At 39.7% G+C, this 11,800-nt stretch overlaps 2 protein-coding genes across 3 annotated transcripts in view; both read left to right on the plus strand.

The window, feature by feature from the left end:
• Nucleotides 1-503: 503 nt before the first annotated feature.
• On the plus strand, nt 504-6,973 carry arpc1b (actin related protein 2/3 complex, subunit 1B). The gene is made up of 10 exons (XM_015019192.1): nt 504-660; nt 1,155-1,271; nt 3,561-3,665; nt 4,030-4,252; nt 4,333-4,440; nt 5,020-5,256; nt 5,341-5,416; nt 5,713-5,912; nt 6,240-6,330; nt 6,417-6,973. Exons 2-10 carry the CDS (start codon nt 1,208-1,210, stop codon nt 6,453-6,455), a joined length of 1,143 nt encoding a protein of 380 aa, XP_014874678.1. The 5' UTR covers nt 504-660; nt 1,155-1,207; the 3' UTR covers nt 6,456-6,973.
• A 780-nt stretch (nt 6,974-7,753) lies between these two features.
• LOC106937605 (monocyte to macrophage differentiation factor 2-like) overlaps nt 7,754-11,800 on the plus strand; it is a 17,141-nt gene continuing 13,094 nt past the window's right edge. Inside the window, exon 1 of one of the 2 annotated variants that reach the window (XM_015019191.1) lies at nt 7,754-8,181. Coding sequence is in view for 1 of the 2 variants with exons in the window: in XM_015019190.1 (XP_014874676.1) it covers nt 8,168-8,181 (14 nt within the window). In the remaining variant the exon portion in view is untranslated. The remainder of the gene's footprint in view (nt 8,182-11,800) is intronic. The other variant, XM_015019190.1, reaches the window with a different exon arrangement.

Genomic DNA, 11,800 nt, shown 5'->3' on the forward strand with positions numbered 1-11,800 from the left:
ATTTGTATTTTTATTTGTAAAAATACAACAACAAAAACAATAATAACAACAAAAACAGCTTCATTCAGGTGGGAAAGAGAAAGTTCTTGTGTATCTGCATAAATTTAAAATGGTGATGAAAGTGTGCTGTTTCAGTCTATTTGTTGGAAAGACCCCATGCTTTCTTCTTTTCTTCTATATTGAAGTCCTCCTTTTCAAATTCTTTCTTTATGTAGAAGTGCCCACACGCCCCTCCCCTTTTCTTCATGCTGTTTTGCCTCTCATTTCATTCTGCACCTCCTCCATTTTGTGTAAAATTAAATTGTTTTCATGCTCCTGCCTTTACTTTTTACTTTTGGCTTTCACACTAGCTGTTTCAAGTTCATTCTTTCAAAGGAAAAGAAGTTTACTCCCATTAAACCTGCTCTGTTCTTCCTATCGTTGAACCTAGAACCCTAATCTACAAACTTCCTGCATGTCTGAGTTTGACTGCACCCTCCTCCACTTCCCCCTCTGAACTTCTCCACCCCTCTCTTCAGCTTCTGCTCTGCTCTTCCTGAGCTCACTCTGTCGTTGGCGTTCGCGTTGACTGGCCAGAGTCCGCGAGCTGAGCACCCTCTGCCTTTTTCACCCTCTATCTCCCATCTCTGCAACTCTATTCATCACCGTCCTTCCCTCTGGGTAAGTAAGCCGTGATTTTCTTTTTTTTTCCAGTTCATATGTCATGCTCACACACCCTCATGCAAATTTTGCAAGGACAGCAGAGATTAAGGAAAATTAAGTGTACTCAGAGAATTATATTATGTAACATTATCTTTCTGCTGTTGCTTGTAAAGAGATGGTTGCATTTTGAATTGTCTTATTGCTGTTTTCCTGCTTTTCTACTCAGAGTTGAGTGATCTGCTTTAGGGACATATGATACCCTTGACCTTTATAGTTCTTTACATTTCTCTGAAAGTCTGGATTTAATTAAAACAGGTTATCAAGCTAAGTTTCCAATACCATGATAAAAAGCTGGATTAGAGTTTTATTTATATTCCATTTTGGATCATCAGATAGTGTGAGACTACAAATATCCCTGTTAATTATTGACATTTAAACATTTTTCTCCCACAACTTTGCTTCCTCTTTTAGGCGAGGATATTGTCACTTCTCTTTTTCTGTTAATCTTTCAGTTCACAAGGTTCCTCTCCCCACTTCCTGATCTGATTCTGGCATCTGATTGGTCATGGCGTACCATAGCTTCCTTCTGGAACCAATTAGCTGCCATGCGTGGAACAAAGATCGGACCCGTAAGACTGCTTTAAAAACTCCTTAAACTGTCTCATCGTTCAACTGGTTAAACCCAACGGTACATCTTCCTCTGACTAAAGTCTCTTGGTGCTATCAACCAAGGCCTGTGATTGGCCCCTAGGTGGGAGAAGGTATTTCCTGTTTCCTGTAGCAGTGAGGGTGGCGCCGGAGAACTTCTGAGAGGCTTTTGTGCACCATTAGCTCGAGGAAACCAAAGCCTTATTTGGCTATTTTGACCAGTGCTTTGCTTTCTGAGCAAAGCGGATGTAACAGACATCCGTGATCGAGTCATACTTGTGTATATTTAGTTTTACACACACCTTGCAAAAAATAACCCTGGGACTGGTTCATCTGGAGAAGAAAAATGCACACAAAGCACTCATACTCCTCTTCTGAGACAAATACTTCTGACTCATCTGCAGACTAAAACATGTGGGGTTTGCCACAGTTTAAAGGAAAAGACAGCTGCCGTGTAGGTTGCCCCCAGGAAGAGACACACTGTTTTTGTAGTTTTTCTGTTGTAGGCATTCAATCAGCTGCTCACTTATTATTCCACTACTCACTTATTATTCCACTGCATTCCACTCTCTTTCTTTATGTTTATGCATCTTGGCTAACACTTTTATCCAAAGAGACTTAGAAATGAATATTTGAAGAGTGAAAACATAGGGAGGAATGCAGAAAGAGGAAAAAATGCAGTAAAGTTCGTAGGGACATACAGGACTAGGAGATGATCTCTGAAGAGCTGGGTCATCAATGGTTCCTTGAAGACAAACAAGGTAGCTATTGTAGTAGCGCTCAGCGGGTAATTTCACCATCATGGAATGACACAAGTTACCTGACATGTTATATCAGATACAGACAGACTTCTCTTAGGTTTAACAAAGTGAAACAGCATGACTGGTCAATGGAGGTAACATGATCTCTAAAGATCAAGCTGGTCACCGATCAGGACAAATGGTTTCTTGGCACCTTTGATGGAGCAAGTGATAGGGATTCATTTTTGATGCTGATATTTTAGTATGTGTCGTGCTTGCCTGGGAAGACAAGCATCTGGTTTTAGAGAGTTTTAGTTGAAGACAATGGGCTTTAATTCATGTCGACATGCCAGGGAGACAGTCCTGGGACCATGTGGTCATCAGGTGAAAATGATTAATAAAGCTGAGTAGTGTCAGTATAGTGGTAGTATGAGACGCCATGTGATCGGATAAACTGACCCAGTGAGGTGGTGTATATTGGAAAGAGAGGAGGTCCCAGTACCAAGCCTAGGGGTACTCCTGCTAGGAGAAGGTTCAAAGGAGATATTCCTATAATAACATGTTCAGCTGCTGCACATTTATTGGCTGCACATCTATGAATTAAATCTCCCATTTCATCTACTTCTCCAGAATTCTGCATTGAATTGAGATGTGGTGGCTTTAAAGTATCCATCCATCCATTTTCTTTACACCCTTGTCCCTCAGTGGGGTCGGGAGGGTTGCTGGTGCCTATCTCCAGCTATCGTTCCGGGCGAGAGGCGGGGTACACCCTGGACAGGTCACCAGTCTGTCGCAGGGCTTTAAAGTACAGATACACTTTTCACTACTTTTCCCTTATTGTGTTGCTATCATTCTCAGTTAGCATTAACATATCAGTCTTTACATCTATAGTAGGTGTGGGGTACAGAGGCAGAAAAGCTTATCCAATGAGCCAAATTAATTATTAAAGTCAGACAGTAAACATATGATGCAATTTTGAAGCCTATTAAATATGCAAGCAGTTCTTTACCATTAGAACAAATTGATGTTGCAAAGATGATTGGGATATGATTTATTGTTCAGTTATAGTATTTGCCATACCTTAGTATTAATACAGAGGTTATTTAAGATGCTGTTCATTCTGAACCACTATCCTTCTGGCCTTTGACACTAACCAGACATTTTTATCCTAATAAATGCTACTCAGTGGATTTTTAAAAATATTTTCTGTTGTGTGGGAGATAGTTGTTTGTATAAACAAACAACCAACAGTCATCAGCAGATTTTGAAGTACTCAGACAAGTCCATCTAGCAACAACCGTGCCACTTTCAAAGTCACTTGAAACATATTTCTTCCCAACTTTGATGCTCACTCTGAACTTCAGTGAATCATTTTCACCACATCCAGATGTCAAACTGCCATGAATTGCAGACACATAATTAACAAGTTATCTAGTTGTTTTAGCACACTAGCAAACAGGTATATAATAAAATGGCCAGTGAGTATATATGTTGTCATAGTTCATTTAAATGCTTTGATTTGTATTCTAGAGATTGCCCTGTGCCCCAATAACCATGAAGTCCACATCTACAAGAAAGATGGAACCAAGTGGACCAAAATCCATGAGCTGAAGGAGCACAATGGACAGGTAACAGGTGAGACCATCTGTGTTCCTCATGTACTAAACTAAATCTTTCACATCATCATCATCTTTTAAAGATGTTTTTAACATATTAACATTGAATAGCTGACTAAAAATAACACTAACAAATCATTGGTGGAGAGTATGTATATGTTTGAGTGTGTGCTGCTGTGTGGTCAGTAAAAATTCTAAATTCTACGTTCTAATTTCAAATTCAAATCTTTCTGTAAGGTTTGAATTTACTCATGCTTGAAAAGAGAGAGACTCAAGTACATCCTTACAATCTCAGAATGAATATATTTATGCTGATTAACTTCTGATTAGAACTGCACACCTTATTATAAGTGCAGAATGTGAATAGTTTCTTTTCCCTCAAGGTATTGACTGGGCCCCAGACAGTAACCGCATCGTCACTTGTGGTGCTGACCGTAACGCTTACGTGTGGACCCTGAAGGAGGGATCATGGAAGCCCACCTTGGTTATCTTGAGGATCAACCGGGCTGCTCGCTGTGTGAAGTGGTCACCAAAAGAGAATAAGTTTGCCGTTGGCAGCAGTTCGCGGCTCATTTCAATCTGTTACTTTGAGCAGGAAAATGACTGGTGAGGTTGCATGGAATTCATTTTTATTCATTTGAAAATTATAAGTCAGCATAATATAGGACTAAGTGTCTCTACATTAGGTGGGTGTGCAAGCACATCAAGAAGCCGATCCGTTCTACTATTCTGAGTCTGGACTGGCATCCTAATAACGTGCTGCTGGCTGCTGGATCCTGTGACTTCAAATGCAGGTATTGCTAGCTTTTCTCATGATTCTACAAGCCAAATGTAAAATGAGCTAGACTACATTTAAATGAAGCTAACAGGGATGTCTCAATCAGAGTTGCTTAAGTTTATTCATGCTCACATACTCAGACCCAATCCTTAGATACTTATATGATAAAATAAGATCTATATAAAAGTATTTTTATTCATTAGCTGTGAAGTGCACTAAAATATGCTGCATCTCATCAATATTGTATGATCTGTATTATTGTGACTTCATCCCACTTATTTCACCAATGGTGTTCAGGAAGCTGAACCTCTCCTAGTCACTAATTTAATGACTAGTGTTTCAGCTGCTCTTCATGCTCACTTGATGACTGTCTGAGCACAACACAAAGCAGATAACATCCCATAGACACACAGGGAGCTGCAAAAAATATTAAAATTAATAGTTGAGTCTTTTAGAATAAAAAAATAGATTAATTTGCAGTTTATGGTACTGTAATACTAGATACTGTTTTGTAAGACTTTCACACCTTCACCAGGGATGCCATGTGGAAGGCACTGTAGGAATTGATGGGAGAAATGCAACTTGTCTTCTGCAGGGTGTTCTCAGCCTACATAAAGGAGGTGGAGGAGAAGCCTGGCCCCACTCCTTGGGGCAGCAAGATGCCATTTGGGGAGGTGCTGTTCGAGTCCGGAGGTTCTGGAGGTGCTGCACCGTCATCAGGTGGAGGTGGAGGCTGGGTGCACAGCGTGTGCTTTTCGCATTCTGGCAACCGTTTGGCCTGGACGTCCCACGACTCCACAGTGTCAGTAGCTGAGGGAGGAAAGACGGGCACGTAAGAGATGGAGGGACGGTGTACCTGGGGAGCTAGCACTTGTTTCAGTGTTAGACTTTTAACTTTTTGTCATGACTTTCATAGGGTGAGCAGCCTGAGCTCGGAAACTCTTCCTCTCCTGTGTGTTACCTTCATCACTGAGAACAGCTTAGTTGCTGCTGTGAGTATTCAACACAATCCTGGCACTTGTTTTAAGCACAATTCATGATCTCAATTTAAATTGGGTTACAACATCTCAAAAAAAGTATTCATATTTCTTGAACTTTTCCACACTTTGTCATGTTACAACCACCAGCTTCAAAATATTTGAAGCTGAACCATTTAGAATTCTACTTGTAGTATCTGGAGTTCTTCATCTTCTGATTACTTAAAACAACCAGCATGTCATAATATACTAAACAGTATCTGCTCATGTGTCTGTTGTCTTTCAAAACGTGCATTCTTTTCTTTCTTCAGGGTCATGACTGTTACCCGATGCTGTATGTATATGATGGTGCGAATGCCAGCTTGACATTTGGTGGCAAGTTGGATGTTCCGAAGCAGGCAGCTTCGAAGGACATCAGTGCCAGAGAACGCTTTAAGAACCTGGACCGTCGAGCCTCTGAGACTCAGAGCACTGACAAGGACCTGAACACGCTCCACAAGAACAGCATCAGGTCAGAAGACACAAGTGTTCAGATTCTGAGAGGAGGGAAAACCTGGAGGGGGCTTAATAAGCAAGAGACACCTATGTTAGGGTGACAAGAAACAATTGTGCATAAAGTAAAACACAGAGTTCCTAATAAAATAACATTTTGTGCCCTCCTTCTTCCCATTCTCAATGTCTTATTCACAAAGTGATTGGCTCTAATAAGGCTCCAGTGCAATTATATGTAAATCTCCTAAATTTTCAGCTGTTTAAAAACTTCTTGATTCAAACTGCAGGCTGTGATCACATCATGTTTTAGTGTACAGACTTTGAGTTTTCTAAACCTCCGTTTCAGCCAAATCTCAATGCTGGAGGGAGGAAGAAACCAGTGCACCAAATTCTGTACCACTGGCATGGATGGAGGAATGGGCATCTGGGATGTCAAGGTAACACACATACAAGCCTCAGCCATATTGTCAGATTTAATTTCTGATTATTTGACACATTTGCATCCTCACTGATATCTTTCCAGAGCCTGGAGTCTGCTATGAAGAATTTGAAGATTGTGTGAGCTGAGCTGTACACCAACGTTCCTAAAGACATGAAGGAATCCGCTTCTGTATTACAAAAAGCTTTTTGGCTGTATTTTATTCAAGTATTTCTTTATACACAAAGTAAAACCATCAGTTCTGTTGCAACAATGTGTGTAGTCTCCCCAAGGCATTTTGCTGGCTCATTTGATTTGTTGCTCTATAAGAGGGGCTGACCTCAGGTCTGCAAATGGTACTCAGTGAGTTCTATTGATATTTTTAAAAGAGCTCAGTGTGAGCTGAATGCTTAAAGCAGCTTTTACACATTTTAACCATTGAGAACGGCTTCACTGCTTATATTAAAAGCTTATGCTGGACATAACATGCGTTTAATAAATGATTTCTGTGGAACAGGGCCAAAACTAGTGGGTGTCTCTGTCTATGAACACTTTTACAACTTTTCATTTATAGTTCATTCTGTTCCACCATATAAGTTTGAGGTTATGGTTTCGTGTTCAGTATTTTAGGTATCAGAGATTAAATGCAATAAGTATCTTGGTCTAATTTTCATATTTTGAAGGATTGCATGACAAAATAGAACATTGTGAATTGTTCTATTGTGCTACAATTATTTGATGCTCAAATTTGACTTTTTTTGATAACTTTTTCCTTATTCACTCTTTTTATATTTTATATGACAGGTCAAAAACATAAGTAAATTAACCTAAAAAAAATTTCATACGTTATTTAAAATTCTTGAATGTCTTTTGACTTTGCATAGCCAGCTAACTTTTCATTGATAATCATGACTGACTGCCTGAGGTAGTTTCTCTCAAGATGTTACACAGCCAACCCACAATTGAGGACACATTCTGGATTCAATTATCAGTAAGGGTGTGAATACTTCCAAGGTCTGATGTTGCCCTGTCTGATCATTTCTTTGTTATCTTTGAAAGTACAATCTCTTTTGACTCACTTGGCAAAACAGCTACTATTAGAAAGCATTCTTTCACACACAACACAGCTGAAACTTTTAATCAAATCTATTCTTCCACTTCGCCTCCATGTTGTGACCCAGTAGATGTGTTGGAAGATCATTTTCATTCTGAACTTTCAGGTATCATTGATGCCAGTGCTCCCACCAAAGTAAAGGTTGTGTCCGGTAGGAAAAAGTCTTCGTGAAGATATGCCGATTTATGTTTTCGCATCCACCTGAATAATGTGCAGTTGCGCCACTGAACATGACTTTGAATTTGACAAAAAATGTAATCCCGCTCTATGTGCCTGCACATCCATCTAGTGGCGCGACCAGGAACTGCATTCAGAATTTCCTCAGCTATGAATCAGAGCCTCTGAAAATTATGTGTCAGCCTTGAGATAAATCAAAACAGCCTTCCTCATCGAGTCGTGATGACGATGTGAAGCGGTGGTTTGCAGACACATTAGAGGCTCAGCAGCAGCAGAAATACCACGGACAGAGCGGGTCTCGTCCAGCCGCTTCCAGTCGCCCACACTTCCGGAGCAGACCCTGTTACAGGCAGCTGTGGGTCGGGATGCGTCCGTCTGAGATGACGGGAGGACAGTGCCAGTAAAACGCAGCGGCTGGTTGCGTTGTGTTAAATCTCGCTTTTGCAATCTCAGCTGAAGAGACTGCATCACATCAGCAGTAGTTTTTCTATCGACCGACACTCAGCGGGGATACAGGCTTTTAATCTTACTGTCTGCCGTCAACTGTTGCTTATTTTCACTGTAAATGAATCTTGTAAGGTAGGTAGGAAGCTTTGCGTATCATTGTATCCTACTGGCAAAATGAATTCAATTTTTTTAAACAAATGCTTGAGTATTGCATGTATGCAGCTAATTGTGTCCTGTTGGTGATGATGAGGAGGAGGATGCTGGGATGAAAGAACAACTCAATATTTCATCTCAGAACCATTCTCTCTGAAACCAGATGTATTTACGCACTTCACTCACCATGTAGTTCTGTGAGAAAGTATTTTCTTCTTAGATTAATTCAGGTTTTGGTTTGTTGTCAGACCAGCATGTTTCAGAAAATCAGACTAATTTTAATTTTAAAAAAAAGCCAGAGTAAACACACAGTTTTGAAGTTATTTGTTAATATATGAAGGGATAAAAGCTGCCCTGCGATGGACTGATGACCTCTCCAGGGTGTAACTCGCCTCTCGCTCATTGGCCGCTGGAGATAGGCCCCAGCACCCCTCACAACCCCACTAGGGATAAACGTGTTTGAAAATGGTTTGATAAATGGGATAAAAGCTATCCAAACCAGCCAAGTAAAAGGACAGGCATTAAAAACTTAAATCAGAAGTAGGCTAAAACATCACAAAATGCAATACATCATGCCCTGATCTAAAGAAATCAAAGAACAGATAAGAAACAACATGTCTGACTGGAATTAATTATAAAGCCATTTCTAAGGTTTTTAGACTTGGAGAAAACATGAAAAAGAGGTGAACTTTCTTAGGAGTTGCTAGCCCACTAAAACTACTCCAAAACTGCACCAACCACCAGAAATTATGAAAGAATCCGGAACAACATCTAAAGCTCTGCAGGCCTCGCATGCTTCTGTCATGGCTGTTTATAATTCAACAATAAGGAGACTTGGTAAAACTAGCATCCATGGGAGAGGCTCCCCTCACCCCTAAATAAAAGAAAAAAAACACATTGTCCAATAAAACCTTGACTGGCAAAATATAGTGTGGACTAAGGAGACAAATGTATAATGCTTTGGAATGTGTGCGTATGTTACCTCTGGTGTGAAGTAATAAAACATTTCAGGAAAAGAACATCAAGTATAGTGGTAGAAGAGTTTTGGTCTGGGGCTGCTTTGCCCTGAAAATCCTGAAAAGGAATGTAATCAGTTTGTAATAGTTCCTTTAATCCCATAGAAAGATGTTATTTCAATTCGTATGAAAATTAAGTACATCCTCAAAGATGGTGGAAGTTAACGATGTTGTCTAACTTGTGCTGCTTCATTGGCTGATTATACTAATCAGCTGAACGTGAGTCTGTTGGGTTAATTTTCAAACAACAGAGACCTGAAAGGTAACCCTTTAAACTCAAATAGGATGATGCTGCAGGACAGTAATCCAAAACACACCAGAAAGTCCACCTCTGACTGGCATGACTTTAACAGGCTGTTGACACTACGGGTGAATTAACCATTTATTAGTTTTAAGGATAATTTAGTTTTTCAAATGGGGTCGGGATAGCGTTTATAAAACACAATTATTCCAAATTTGCAGTTTTAATAAAAAAATGAAGGTCAGAAAAAAGCAGCTAAAACAGAAGAAATCTGTAAGAGGGCAATTGATGTACTGCACAGCACTGTTCCACAATGTTCTGTATTTTATTTATTGTTTGACACAAAAGTTATCTTCATTATTGTCAGCACTGCTGGTAACATTTTCTAATAACTGATTCCTATTTTCAATCTGTAAAAATCCATTCACAAAGCTTTACTGATCAATCTCTTCTTTTCTCTTTAAAAACTCAGACACAGCCACATCTCAATAAATCACAATACAGTCAATTAACAAGATAATCTCTGATGAGTTTCTACATCCTGAGCAAGCATACAAAGTGGAGAGAAACAACTCCCCCTTAGGAGAAAGAAATTTCCACCAGAACCAGATAGACTAATTGACCATCAGCCTCAGCAGGCAGGAGCCTGAGAACAAAACCTGAGAAACAGACATTACAAAACAGAATGACGTAAATTAAACATTAAAACAGATACTGCAAAAGATAATTTTCAGATTCTTAAAAATCATCTTTGTGATTTTTTTTTTTTTTACTAATTTTGTTTTGTAAGAGACTGTCAACAAAGGTAGTAATGTATTTGGTCAAATGTTTTTATGCATTTTACATCTAATGAATATTTCTCAGTCTAAACCATCCAGACTTGAATCTGGATGGTTTTGATGAGTTTTATCCTGGTGTTCCTCTCTGTCCACTCCCTGAGTATTTATGCCTGGCCCATAGCCTGTAGTCTGCTAATTGTCAGCAAATGTAATAAAGTTACTATAACCCAGCCAGGCCTACTGGGCTGAGAATAGGAACACAGAATACAGACTGACAGTAAAGAGAGAGGTGGCCTCTGGATAGAGGAATCTCTTTATTTGGGACAGGACTGTGAGTTTCTGGGCTGGGTCAGTTATTATTAATATCTCTGAATGAGTGTCACTCTAAAAACAGCAGCTCGACAAAAGAGAGCCCAATAGAGGGGAAACAGAAAAGATGGGATGATTCACCTCTTTTACATATTTGTGATACAATAAGTAAATTTTTTCACTTCCGTTTCCATCCTGTAGTCGTCTGTCTCCGAGCGGTTTAAGCTTCCACTGTGGGAGAGGAAAGCACTTTCACTTTGCATCACACTACTGTACAACAGTCCAAACATGTACATAGTGTAAATTTAAAGCAGACATGAAACTTTGTATTTGGTGTATTTTGGGGCGGCAGTGGCTCGGGCGGTGGGGGGTTCATCTGGTAGGTTGCCAGGTTTGAAACCATGTTTCCTCTATCTGGGTCACTTTGCAGTTGTGTCCTTGGACAAGACACTTCACCCTCTCTTCCTGCTGGTGGTGATTAGACAACCTGTTACCAACTGAATGGCAGCCTCACCTCTGTTGGTCTGCTCCAGAGCAGCTGTAGCTACAGTGTGACTTACAACCATCAGTGTGTAAATGGGTGAATGACTGATTGTAGTCTAAAGGGCTTTGGAATCCTCAGACTTGATAAAGAACTATACAAGTGCAGATCATTTACCATCTAGGAGAGAAGCACCAAGATGGTCAACTGGTATCCTTTAAAGTTCAACAATAAAACCAAGTGTTAAAAATGTAAAAAGGTTAAATGTATGTTTTTAACAGATTTTTTTCCACTTTCCCATGTGATAATTGGAGTAAATACAAACCTATTCAGTAAATGAACATCATTCAAATGTTCATTTATTTCAGTTACTCAATTCATTAAGTAAAACACATTGAATTGATTAATTTCACAGACAGATCTTTTCAATACTTTATTTCTGTTAATGATGATTTTCCGCTTATAGCTAATGCAAAAATTTACATTTAATATTAAAATATTACACCAAACCAATTTTAAAAATCATTTAAAAAAAGGAAGTGGGGCTGCACAGCGCAGTTGGTAGCACTGTTGCCTTGCAGCAAAAAGGTCTTAGGTTCTCTTCCCAGGCCAGGGTCTTTCTGCATAGAGTTTGCATGTTCTCCCTGTGCATGCTGGGTTCTCTCCGGGTACTCCAGTCCAAAAACATGACTGTCAGGTTAATTGGTTTCTCTAAATTCTCCTTTGGTGTGTGTGTGTGTGTGTGTGCGTGTGTGTGTGTGTGTGTGTGTGC

Source organism: Poecilia latipinna, unplaced genomic scaffold (genome assembly GCF_001443285.1).
Source record: "Poecilia latipinna isolate Pla-1442-1.1 unplaced genomic scaffold, P_latipinna-1.0 Scaffold2388, whole genome shotgun sequence".
Lineage (NCBI taxonomy): Eukaryota > Metazoa > Chordata > Actinopteri > Cyprinodontiformes > Poeciliidae > Poecilia > Poecilia latipinna.